Source organism: Oncorhynchus gorbuscha, linkage group LG11 (assembly GCF_021184085.1).
Source record: "Oncorhynchus gorbuscha isolate QuinsamMale2020 ecotype Even-year linkage group LG11, OgorEven_v1.0, whole genome shotgun sequence".
Classification (NCBI taxonomy): Eukaryota; Metazoa; Chordata; class Actinopteri; order Salmoniformes; family Salmonidae; genus Oncorhynchus; species Oncorhynchus gorbuscha.
Genome location: NC_060183.1, coordinates 43,772,446 through 43,785,102, shown reverse-complemented (window position 1 = coordinate 43,785,102; position 12,657 = coordinate 43,772,446). Strand labels below are relative to the sequence as shown.

The following is a 12,657-nucleotide window of genomic DNA, read 5'->3' as shown; positions in this document are numbered from 1 at the left end:
AGTTCAATTTACCACCACAAGAAGCTGCAACGAGATTATGAGGTGAGAAGAGAAACCCCCACACAGAATCACCCCGCATTTCTCTCACTCTCTTCCCTCTCTCTCCATCCATCCCTTTCTCTACCTTTATCTCTATCTCTCCTGAGATGTCCCATATTGCTCCTGGCCTTTTCAGTCACTGTGACATTTGCTCTCCTACTGCCTGCCTCTGTAAGACCATGTAATGAACGCCACTGGCTGTTGCACACACACACACACACACACACACACACACACACACACACACACACACACACACACACACACACACACACACACACACACACACACACACACACACACACACACACACACACACACACACACACACACACACACACACACACACATTCACACATTCACACGCACACACTCCTGCACGCACACACAAACAACACATTCTCTCCTTTTCTCTGCAATGTCTGGTTATTATAGTTCTTTGTTCTCCCACCATGCAGTGATGTAGTATTAAATATTTAATGTTATATCCACACACCAGTCTAATGCAGATGCATGTTACCCTGTACTGATGCAGTGTGTGTGTGTCTGTGTGTGTGTGTGTGTGTGTGTCTAGCATGTTTCTCTGAATTATTTAACATCATGTCATGCCAAATGGTGTCTGACCACATGCTGGGAGCTAATAGAGTCACACATTTTGTGTTTGTTTGTGTGTGTGTGTGTGTGTGTGTGTGTGTGTGTGTGTGTGTGTGTGTGTGTGTGTGTGTGTGTGTGTGTGTGTGTGTGTGTGTGTGTGTGTGTGTGTGTGTGTGTGTGTGTGTGTGTGTGTGTGTGTGTGTGTGTGTGTGTGTGTGTGTGTGTGTGTGTGTGTCTATACCGCAACCCAATGTCAAATCTTTCTCTCTCTCACAAACCCACACACACTTGGTAGAGTGGAGTATTTTCCCAGCAGCAACTAAGGTTTTGAACAGGTACGATGAAAAACAACCTCTCCATCTTCTCAATGCTCCACACTGCTCATCTAACTGCTGCTTGCTGACACTGGGCCCACTTATTCACATGCACACACACTTCCTGTCATAGCTGGGGTGAGCAATGGTACATTACAACTTTGTATCTACGCTTGGTTGACATGAAAGGCAGAGGGGAGGAGCAGCAGTGAGGCGGAGAGGAGAGACGGCAAAAGAGAAAAAGAAAGATGAGAATATCATCTCATGGATAGATTACGTTACATAACAGACATATCTCACTTCCTGACACTATCTCCTTTAAGAATCCACATGGTTGATTGGCATTAAATTAAATAGTGGAGGGGAAAGAGAGAGGGAGAGAGGGGGAAAGAGAGAGGGGGAAAGAGAGAGGGGGAAAGAGAGAGAGGGGAAAGAGAGAGGGGGGGTAAGAGAGAGAGAGGGGAAAGAGAGAGAGAGGGGGGGAGAGAGAGAGAGAGGGAAGGGAGAGAGGGGGAAAGAGAGAGGGGGAAAGAGAGAGGGGAAAGAGAGAGAGGGGGATAGAGAGAGAGATAGGGAGAGGGGAAAGAGAGAGAGAGGGGAAAGAGAGAGAGAGGGGAAAGAGAGAGAGGGGAAAGAGAGAGAGGGGAAGGAGAGAGAGGGAGAGAGGAAAGAGAGAGAGAGGGGAAAGAGAGAGAGGGGAAGGAGAGAGAGGGAGAGAGGAAAGAGAGAGAGAGGGGAAAGAGAGAGAGAGAGGGAGAGGAAAAAGAGAGAGAGGGGAAAGAGAGAGAGAAAAAAGAGAGAGAGAAAAAAGAGAGAGAGGGGAAAGAGAGAGAGAGAGGGGAAAGAGAGAGAGAGCGATAGGGAGAGGGGAAAGAGGGCAATGGGGAGAGGGGAAAGAGAGAGAGAGTGGAAAGAGAGAGATAGGGAGAGTGGAAAGAGAGAGAGATAGGGAGAGGGGAAAGAGAGAGATAGAGAGAGGGGAAAGGAGGGCACACACATTGATATATTGACTGCATTACATTTTTATACATTGACTGCTATTCTGTATACACACATACACTCTTAAAAAGGGTTATTCGGCTGTCCCCATCGGAGAACCCTTTTTATGTTCCAGGTAGAACCCCTTTTGGTTCCAGGTAGAACCCTTTTAGGTTCCAGGTAGAACATTCTGTGGAAAGGATTCCACATGGAACCCAAATGATTCTTCTACCTGGAACCAAAACGGGCTCTTCAAAGGGTTCTCCTATGGGGACAGCTGAAGAACCATTTTAGGTTCTACAGTAGATAGCAGAGAGTCTGCAACACACTCACCTCGCAACATTGGCATGAGATCTGGAACATTTTCAAGTTGCTGTAGCTAAAGGATTACTCGGTCATAAGTTTGTGCCTGATAAAGTTATTGTGTTGCAATGTTACACACAGGGACTTACACAGCACTCCTTGTTAACGGGGAGAGGTGGTGAGGGAGGGGTAAGTCAAAGTATGGTTATAAGAGGCTTAGCTGTATTGTAAGTAAATACATTATCCCAGAAGCATTGTTAGTCACAAGCATTTCTAGTCACAGGGGAACAAGAAAACACAGAAACCTCCCAGTCACAACCCCTGGAGAGGGGGGGGGGGGGAGAGAAAGAGAGATGTTATTTATTTCACTTCTCTCACACCAGCCACTGCAAAAGCAAAATCTGTCAATCAAACTCTACTGAAACTATTTATGAGGAGTCTCTCTTCTCTGTCACACACAAACGCTCAGATGACACACACACACTATCATAACTGAGACTGTCAACAGCCAACACACATGATTTATATTTAATGCAGGGGTGAGAGTAGATAGGATCTATGTGGGCCTAGTCTTTTAAAATGTATTACATTTTATTGTGGCATAAACACAACCATTTATGATGTCTTCATCTGATTGTTTGACAATCACTTCAAAGGGCTCCTTTACTAGGCTACCCGCGCACGTTCATCCCATCCACTCTCAACATTTCCAGCATCCAAACAGTTGTGAATGGAAAGGCACATCTGTTACACAAAATACCAAAAACCGTAATGACATTTCGCAATTGTCATTGCGACAGAATTTATGCGTCCACTGCTGTCCGCGCGCGTCTCGGTTTCGGCCACTCATCTCTGCCTTGCCGAAATGTCAGTGTTCTCCTCGAACCACATCGCATTTGAGAGCGTAGGCTATACCGGTTTTCAAGTCCATTCGCAAATTGTTCATGGCTCTAACATGCGGTAATGTTAAAAAGTGGCGTAGTAGACTACAGTTTTCTTTAGATTTGTGTTTGTTTTTGTGACAGGCACACGTTTTACCGGTATGACATAATCCCACTATGTATTTTGCCGGGACGCCTTAACTGACCGTACCGCCTTGCTTACACCCGTAATGTATTAATGCAAAACTGAATGTACACAAACAGAGACACACAGGCACACAATATCTGTCTTCTGAAGCTAGGGTAAACATTAGTAGTAAAAGGAAGAGTATTTACAGTACTCAAACCTGGTCCTGGAGAGATACAGGATGTATAGGCTTTTGTTTCAGCCCAGCACTAACACACCTGATTCAACTAATGATCAATAAACACTTGATCAACCCTACTCTAGTCCTAGGTCCTGGCGTGTGGGGTGTTTTAGTTAGTAACACTACTAATAGGGCTCCCGAGTGGCGCAGCCGTCTAAGGCACTGCATCTCAGTACTAGAGGCATCACAACAGGACCTGGTTTGATTCCAGGCTGTATCGTAACCGTGATTGTGAGTCCCACAGGCCGGCGCACAATTGGCCCAGCATCGTCCAGGTTTGCCCATCATTGTAAATAAGAATTTGTTCTTAACTGACTTGCCTAATTAAATAAAGGTTAAAAAATATTACTAACAATAATAAACCCATGCAAGGTAAGGGTAGACACACATATAGGACACATAGATAGAGCATAAACAGTCATTAATCTGTTTACACCATCACACTACACACCTGATCTTACACACAGTACTATATCTCCAGAGAGAGCGGCATTAAGTACATTATAGGTTATCTCTCTCTCTCTCTCTCTCTCTCGCTCTGTGTGTGTGTGTGTGTGTGTGTGTGTGTGTGTGTGTGTGTGTGTGTGTGTGTGTGTGTGTGTGTGTGTGTGTGTGTGTGTGTGTGTGTGTGTGTGTGTGTGTGTGTGTGTGTGTGTGTGTGTGTGTGTGTGTGTGTGTGTGTGTGTCATATTACCACTCCAGCAGATTACAGGCCCTATCAGTTACCTGTACACAATGGGAAAGAGTAGAGGTATTTTCCCACAGGTCCTATCTGAGTGTGGTGAGTGTGTGAGAGAGAGGGTGTGTGTGATCTTGGCTTGTAGCCTATGTGAATCTGACATATCTCTCCATGGACACTCAACTTCAGAACACAAAGACAATAGCAACACAATCCCCATGCCATCATCCAATTTTTAAGTGTACATTGCAAGGCAACTTGTAGCCTCAGCGTCCAGAAAGAAGCCCTATGTACAAGTCCCAATTACCTTCTTCCGAGGCTGCCATTTCATCATATTTGGAAACCACAAAAGTCCAGCATCAAAGTGTCACTCAGCCTGTGGAGGGGGCCTGAAAGTCAGTCATCATACTGCCCGCCGAGACTCAGGACTGCCACCTAACCCCTCTCTGTCCTGCGGAGGACTGGGCTGACACCGGGGTTGTGACGGCCACCTGGTGGTCTCCGTTAAAGCCCAAGTCAAAACGTACATCCAGGTCAGTCTACAGGGTGGCAGAGAAAAAGCGCGTGCTTCGGCTGAAACAGCGTCTAGTCCTCTTTGCATTCACTTTCGGGAGTTTAGGTTAATAATTAAATTCAGGCTGATAGAAGTTTGATGTCTCGTTCTTATTTTTATGAATACATTTCCAATTATGATGTGTGACAGCCTTGCAGTCTTACATCCATCCAAACAGTTTCTATAACTTACTAATAGGTTAGCTATTGTGGATTTGTGGTCCGTTATTTTAACGCTGGGTAGTCTGTAAGTGGATGGGTGTAGTATGTAGGTACCACAACCCTGTAATAATGGCATACGTTTCGCAGTCAAGTGTCACATCTCCCTGGCTACAAAACTTGCGATGCAGAATTCCAACAGGAAGTAATTCCCCCAAAATAACTCCAGAAAACAGCGTGAGATAGCCTACATAGAAAAACGGAGAGAGGGCAAAATATGAGAGAGAGCCCGTCACTACAAGAGAAACTGTCCACTGTTTAAAAAATCCTTGAACTATATTTCCGGATATCGGTTGCTGGAATAACGTGGCTGGTGAGGCTATGTGCTGGAGACTGGAGCAGCGTAGGGGAACGAATTCCCTCCCAGGCGCGTGCGCTCCACTCCCGCTGTGTGTGTGCGTATGGAAAGACTGCGAGTGTGTGGAAGAGAGGTAGCTAGAGCTCGCACTCCACAGGGTCATAGAGCCGTCACCACTTATCAATGTTACCTTACAGATGCTCCAGCCTAGTCTCATAGACGAGACGTAACATAGAACACGTAAATATATGACACTCAAATTAGTATGATATGTTAAGTTTGGTAAGGTTATTAAGACAGAAGGTTACCTAAGAGTGGTTGGTCAATGTGGATGGGTCTGCATATATCGTGAATGTTTATCAACCCAAAGGTTGCGTGTTTGAATCTCATCACAGACAACTTCAGCTAATTAGCAACTTTGCAACTACGTACTAGTTTTTAGCTACTTTGCAACTATACTGCACAAAAAATATACACGCAACATGTAAAGGGTTGCTCCCATGTTTCTTGAGCTGAAATAAAAGATCCCAGAAATGTTCGATACACATAAAAAGTTTATTTTGCTTACATTTTGTGCACAAATTTGTTTCCATTACATTTAGTGAGCATATCTCATTTGCCAAGATAATCCATCCACCTGACAGGTGTGGCATATCAAGAAGCTGATTAACCTCTTGAGACTAGGGGGCAGTATTTTGATGTTTGGATGAAAAACGTACCCAAATGAAACAGCCTATTTCTCAGGCCCAGAAGCTAGCATATGCATATAATTGGCAGATTAGGATAGAAAACACTCTAAAGTTTCCACAACTGTCAAAATATTGTCTGTGAGTATATCAGAACTGATATTGCAGGCGAAAACATGAGGAACATCCAACCAGGAAGTGCTGTTTTTCTGAAACCTCTCTGTTCCATTGCATGCCTTCCTGCCATTTAAAGGGTTATCAACCAGATTCCTTTCCCAATGGCTTCCACATGGATGCACAGTTTTTAGACATAGTTTCAAGCTTTTATTCTGAAAAAGGAGCGAGAATGATCACATCGCGTCAATGGATAGCTGGATGTCCTTAGATTTTTGCATGCGCGAGCAGCTTGGAGCAGACATTTTCTCTCTCCTGTTGAAAAAGCTACCGTCCGGTTGAAATATTATCGATTATTCATTGTAAAAACAAGGATGAGGATTGATTATAAAAAACGTTTGACATGTCTCTACGAACTTTACAGATACTATTTGGAATTTTCATCTGCCCGTCTTGACCTGCACGAGCCTGTGGATTACTCAACAAAACGCGCCAATCAAATGGAGGTTTTTGGATATAAAAATAATCTTTATCGAACAAAACAAACATTTATTGTGTAACTGGGAGTCTCGTGAGTGCAAACATCCGAAGATCATCAAAGGTAAGCGATTCATTTTTATTGCTTTCGTGACCAATCTACTTTGTAGCTAGCTGTTTGTAATGTTTTGTCTGCTGTGAGAGCTGTCCTAACATAAACACTTGGTTTGCTTTCACTGAAAAGCTATTTTGGAATCTGACATGTCAGGTGGATTAACAACAAACTAAGCTGTGTTTTGGTATATTGCACTTGTGATTTCATGAAAATGAAATAATTTTAGTAATTTAATTTGGCGCTCTAGCAATTCAGCGGATGTTGACAAAAATGATCCTGCTAAAGGGATCGGTGCGCCAAGAAGTTTTAAACAGAATGATCATTACACAGGTGCACCTTGTGCTGGGGACAATAAAAGGTCACTAAAATGTGCAGTTTTGTCACACAACACAATGCCACAGATGTCTCAAGTTTTGAGGGGGCATGCAATTGGCATGCTGACTGCAGGAATGTCCACCAGAGCTGTTGCCAGAGACCCACCTGGACATCTGATGGAATTAAGCCCTTTTGTGGGGAAACTAAAAAGTATGCACTCACTACTGGAAGTCACTCTGGATAAGAGCGTCTGATAAATGACTCAAATGCAAATGTAAAATTAAAAACAAATTCTTATTGGATGGGCCTGGCTCTCCAGTGGGTGGGCCTGGCTCCCAAGTGGGTGGGCCTATGGCCTCCCAGACCCACCCATGACTGCGCTCCTGACCTGTCATGTGAAATCCATAGATTAGGGCTTATTGAATTTATTTCAATTGACTGATTTTGTTATGTGAACTGTAACTCAGTAACATTGTTGAAATTGTTGCGTTTATATTTTTGTTCAGTATAAATGGAGATTCTTGGATTTACATACAGAATAATAGAAAAAGCTCTGAGACCAGGTTGGATGCTTAGGTGCCAGTTATTTTCTTCCTAATGATCTCTCTCTGCCATACAATTTATGATGTGAGACAGTTTCCAAATTGTAGGCTTTGCACTGCTTTTTAAAAACTGTGCTGTTTCTGCCCCCACTTCCTTGAGGTAAAGAATACGTTGCTGTCAGTTTCACTGACATATTACTGCCTGCATGCACATGCACACAGTTATGTGGAAGACAAATCTGTTTTGGTGAGTTACCGAGTCAATTTCCAAAAGGCAAGTTGTTTAAAACATTTTTGTTGTGATATTCTTAGGTTTATCTGTTAAAACAGTTTATTCATAAAGCGCTCACACCTGTGTCTGGTGCACATTGTCTCAGACTTCATTGTAGTTGCTCACTGTATCTAGCTAATGTGGACAAGCTATCTAGCTAGTGTTGATTAGCTAGCTAGCCATTTGATGTATGACATTTTTTGGCCTGATAAGCAAACAACGCTAAAGACCTAACTAGCTAGTCAAACTTTGAGGGAACAGTTGTTCGGCAAAGTTAGGACCAGCGTTGCCTAACAGTTACATTTGAGTCAGGTTTAATTTTCACCTCTCAAAGAGCATGTTTACATACACACTAATAATTGAATATTCAACTGACTATGGCAGTAGGCCAAGTATGGCATTAGTCATGTAAACACCTTACTCTGTTAATCGGCGTACGGTCATAATCGAAGTAAGAATAGTCCTATTAAAACCCCTGGTTTTCTGAGCTATCTTTCAAATTATTAGACCATGTATACACCTTAATCAGATTTTTTCTAGTGTCTTTAATCTGCGCATGTGTCAGATGGGATTGTTTCGTCACACTAAACGTGTCACTCCAGCATCGAAATGATCGCGTGCGTTGATGTTCTTTGGATATGGTGGCGAGTGGCAAAAGTCAACACTTTTGGAGCGAAAACAAAATTCTGTTCATGTTAAATATCATAAAGGAAATGGACATTCTTAAGTTTTTAGACGGGCATAAACATCGGAACGGCGACATGTTCAATAAAGTCTCGGCTAAAATGAGAGAGGGCGGCTTCGTCAGGACAGTGGAACAAATGAGCTTTTGTTGGAAGGCATTAAAACAGGGTTTCTTCAAAGCTAGGAAGCGAAACAACAGCAGTGAATCCAATCCAGTGAAATGTTCACTGAGATGTTGGGGCATCGCCCACTGTCAACAACAGAGAAGGGTTAGACATTGGCTTTGAGGATCAAACCATTGACATCCTTTATTTAAAGGAAAAGAACAAGCTGATCCTAACAAGTTGATCCTGTTATAGGCCTAGTTCTGTTTTCTCTGTTGATCAAAAGTGTTGGAAAAACTTGTCAATAATCAACTGACTGGCTTTCTTTATGTCTATAGTATTCTCTCTGGTTTCCGCTCAGGTTATGGATGTGTCACTGCAACCTTAAAGGTCCTCAATGATGTCACCATTTCCCTTGGCTCGATCCTAAGCCCCACTCTCTTCTCAATTTACATCAACAACATAGCGCAGGCAGTAGGAAGCTCTCTCATGCATTTATATGCAGATGATACAGTTTTATACTCAGCTGGCCCCTCCCTGCATTTTGTGGTAAAAACGCTTTACAACAAAGCTTTCCTAGTGTCCAACAAGCTTTCTCTGCCCTGTGGTTTGGTAAGAAGAATAACCCTCTCCCCACAGGTGTGATTACTACCGCTGAGGGTTTAGAGCTTGAGGTAGTCACCTCATACGAGTACTAGACTTACTAAATCTAGACTTGGTTTCCTCTATCGTAATCGCTCCTCTTTCACCCCAGCTGCCAAACTAACCCTGATTTAGATTATCATCGTACCCACGCTAGATTACAGAGATGTAATTTATAGATTGGCAGGTAAGGGTGCTCTCGAGCGGCTAGATGTTCTTTACCATTCGGCCATCAGATTTGCCACCAATGCTCCTTATATGACACATCACTGCACTCTATACTCTTCTGTAAACTGGTCATCTCTGTATACCTGTCGCAAGACCCATTGGTTGATGCTTATTTATAAAACCCTCTTAGGCCTCACTCCCCCCTATCTGAGATATATACTGCAGCCCTCATCCTCCACATACAACACCCATTCTGCCAGTCACATTCTGTTAAAGGTCCCCAAAGCGCACACATCCTTAGGTCACTCGCCTTTTCAGTTTGCTGCAGCTATCGACTGGAACAAGCTGCAACAAACACTCAAACTGAACAGTTTTTATCTCAATTTCTTCATTCAAAGACTCATTCATGGATACTCTTACTGACAGTTGTGGATGCTTTGCATGATTTATTGTTGTCTCTACCGTCTTGCCCTTTGTGCTGTTGTCTGTGGCCAATAATGTTTGTACCCCGTCCCCGCAATAGGCCTTTTGCCTTTTGGTAGGCCGTCATTGTAAATAATAATTTGTTCTTAACTGACTTGCCAAGTTAAATAAAGGTTAAATTAAATTAAAATAAATGAGGAAGGATGAGACACCATCAATATGTTGGCTTGCAAATGATAGGCTAAGTTAGCTAGCTAATGTAGTTTCTGATGTAGCTAGCTTGTTTAACATTAGGTATTAAATTACAGCCAATGCCAGCTAGCTTCATTAGGCTAACCAGGTTGATAGAAACTCACTTTAGCTACCTGTTGGCTAGGGAAAGTAACGTTAAAGACATCTAGCTAACTATCCCTGATGGGTAGCCAACACATACTATGGAGGTGGCCATAGTATATGGTGGTAAGCCATGTTACAGTGCTAGTAGCTAAATTTAGAAAGGTAGCTATCAAACTAACATACCAATCAAGCCAGCTAGTAGCAAGCTAGCTAAGTTAGCACTATGTTTTTTGTTTTGCACAGGCTGCTGGCGAGTCAGGTAGGAGCTGGCTTACCTAGCTAACTTGCTAATGACGGAAACATTTTCTGCAATGGTGGCAATAGTTTGCTTGCTATCTGCAGTTATGCAGTCTAGTTAGCTAGTTAAATTAGTTTCCATCTTGGTGTTGTTCTTTCTTTCTGAGAAACAGGTGATTCAACAGGTGATTCCGATTAATCTGTGATTGATCAAGGACAGGAGTCAGAGAGGCCTGCCAAAACAACATCACAGCCAGAAACATATGGTATGCGTTTCAGCAAATACTTTTATTATAGGTTATAATCCTATAAGATCTTTTAAAAACGAATATGGTCTATTTCTCTGCAGTGTCAGGTGTGACGTCAAAGAGAAGAAGAGGTAACTCGGCAATGGCTAACTGGTCTTCTCAACACCAGACCTTTTTGGAGGGACTGGCAGCAGAAAAAGACATGACTGGAGGCGCAGATAGTGCAGAGCCAGGGGAGGGAGGAGTGGATCATCTCTTTGATTGTGGAGTCCAATGCACATACCACAGAGCATGTCGTGTCTCTGCTGCTTGAAGGCTTCCGAAGCATCCAGCCACCACCACCGCACCAGCCAATGTTTGTCCCATCTCCCTATCAAGGATACCACACACCTCCCCAAAACTACCAAATGCATGCCAATCCTGCCTCAAGCACAGCCTTCTTTGACCAACCAGCTGATGAAGAAGAAACAAAATACTTCCAAGACTTAGTTCCAACACGAAGTTCCTAACATGTTGTTGCTCAGTTCAGTTTAGGGGCTAATAGTTGGCTCTGAAGTCAACAAGCAAGTCCCTAAAAGTTCATTTCTGTTGAACTGGTGTGATGGAAATGTTTATCTTTGTGCTTTTCTAATAACCAATTTCAGTGTTCATGCAAGTGGCTGATTGAATGTGCCTGTCCTGAGTCCTCACTATTAGTATCTGCAATTTGGCAGTACGCCCAGAACCTTGTTTTGAGAATGAAATATATCTCAGTTTCAAGGTCTCAGCTTATAGGGAGGAAGCCTTGTGAGGTATTTGTCTTTAGGCATTTATAAGAGAAGTGTCTACGTGGTCTGCAGTCACTGGTAGAGAACAGTATAAAGTGCACTAGGTGCTATTCTATGTGTATAGTGAAGCTACATATGGTGCATAGGAAGTAGCGACAAAGAATCGTTGAAGATGCATATTGAGTAATATGGGTGATTATTGAGTGTGTTTGGGAATAGTACTAAGTGAATCAGGATGTGAAAGTTGTGTGATTATGAGATGTGACAGATTAAACTGATTGAAATTTGGATAAAAAAAGATTGACATCAAATCAAATCAAGACATTTGGATAATAAGCTGATTGAGACTTGTAATAATAAGAAATTGTAATTTGAAAATAAACTGATTGAAATGTAGCTATTAAATAGAGAGTGAATAAGAGCTATCATGGGACTAGCTCCAGTGAGAAAGATGATTGAATGGATACCCCAACCAGTTCTGTATGGGCTGAGTATTTCTATCTATAACGTTATCTAGCGGTTCTGTCCACCACTGGCCATCGTAGACTGGGACTACTAAGTGTTATTGAGCAGCCACACTTTTGGCATTCTCTCAACCAGCTTGGAATGCATTTCAATTAACAGGTATGCCTTGTTAAAAGTGAATTTCTGGACTTTCTTTTCTTCTTAATGGTTTGAGACAATCAGTTGTGTTGTGACAAGGTAGGGGTCGTATACAGAAGATAGCCCTAGAAAATAGTAAAAATCTTTAAAAGAAACTAAGTATATTTTTTTGTTAATTAAAATAAATGTTGCAGTCAAAATTGCTGTGCTTGATAACATTTGTGCATCTTTAAAATAAAATTCTAAACAGATATTTATTAGCTTATCTGCATCAACAAAACATTTTCACAACATATTATGACAGGATTGATTTGGCTCAATACAGTAGTGGTAGTAGGCCGACATGTAGTACTACTAAGTCCTATTTAGTCTTTGACATTTCAGGTCATTTGTTTACATTTCTCGCCTGCGGAGAGGGAAGTTGGCTGCCATGTACTCTGTCAGGGCTTGCCTTGCAGCATGACCATCAGCGTTGGGTGCATTCTGTGCTTGTGCACCAGGTTGAGGTAGGGCTCTCTCCAGGTCGCCAAGAACTAAAAAGTTCACCTGCCTCCCTGTACTGTACGTCCTTCACCCTAAAGGTAAGATGACAATCGTAAGTCACTACACATTATCAATAAGGTGGATAAGATATTAAGGTAAGTAAACAGGTAGGCAGCGCAGAAGTACAGTGTGTGTGTGTCTCTCGCTCAATTTAGCC

General features: G+C 42.6%; 1 protein-coding gene and 1 long non-coding RNA gene across 7 annotated transcripts in view; one reads left to right on the top strand and one right to left on the bottom strand.

Moving 5' to 3' along the window:
• LOC124048694 (tetratricopeptide repeat protein 28-like) overlaps window positions 1-12,657 on the bottom strand; it is a 117,756-nt gene that overhangs the window by 74,391 nt on the left and 30,708 nt on the right. Inside the window, exon 1 of one of the 6 annotated variants that reach the window (XM_046369720.1) lies at window positions 4,464-5,246. The exons of the other annotated variants lie outside the window; for them this stretch is intronic. Coding sequence (XP_046225676.1) covers window positions 4,464-4,490 — 27 coding nt within the window. The 5' untranslated portion in view covers window positions 4,491-5,246. Of the gene's footprint in view, window positions 1-4,463; window positions 5,247-12,657 lie in introns of those variants that run through there. 6 annotated transcript variants of the gene reach the window in all.
• LOC124048696 lies at window positions 7,486-12,202 on the top strand. The gene is made up of 3 exons (XR_006841274.1): window positions 7,486-7,721; window positions 10,513-10,605; window positions 10,689-12,202. It is a non-coding gene; the product is annotated as an uncharacterized LOC124048696 (long non-coding RNA).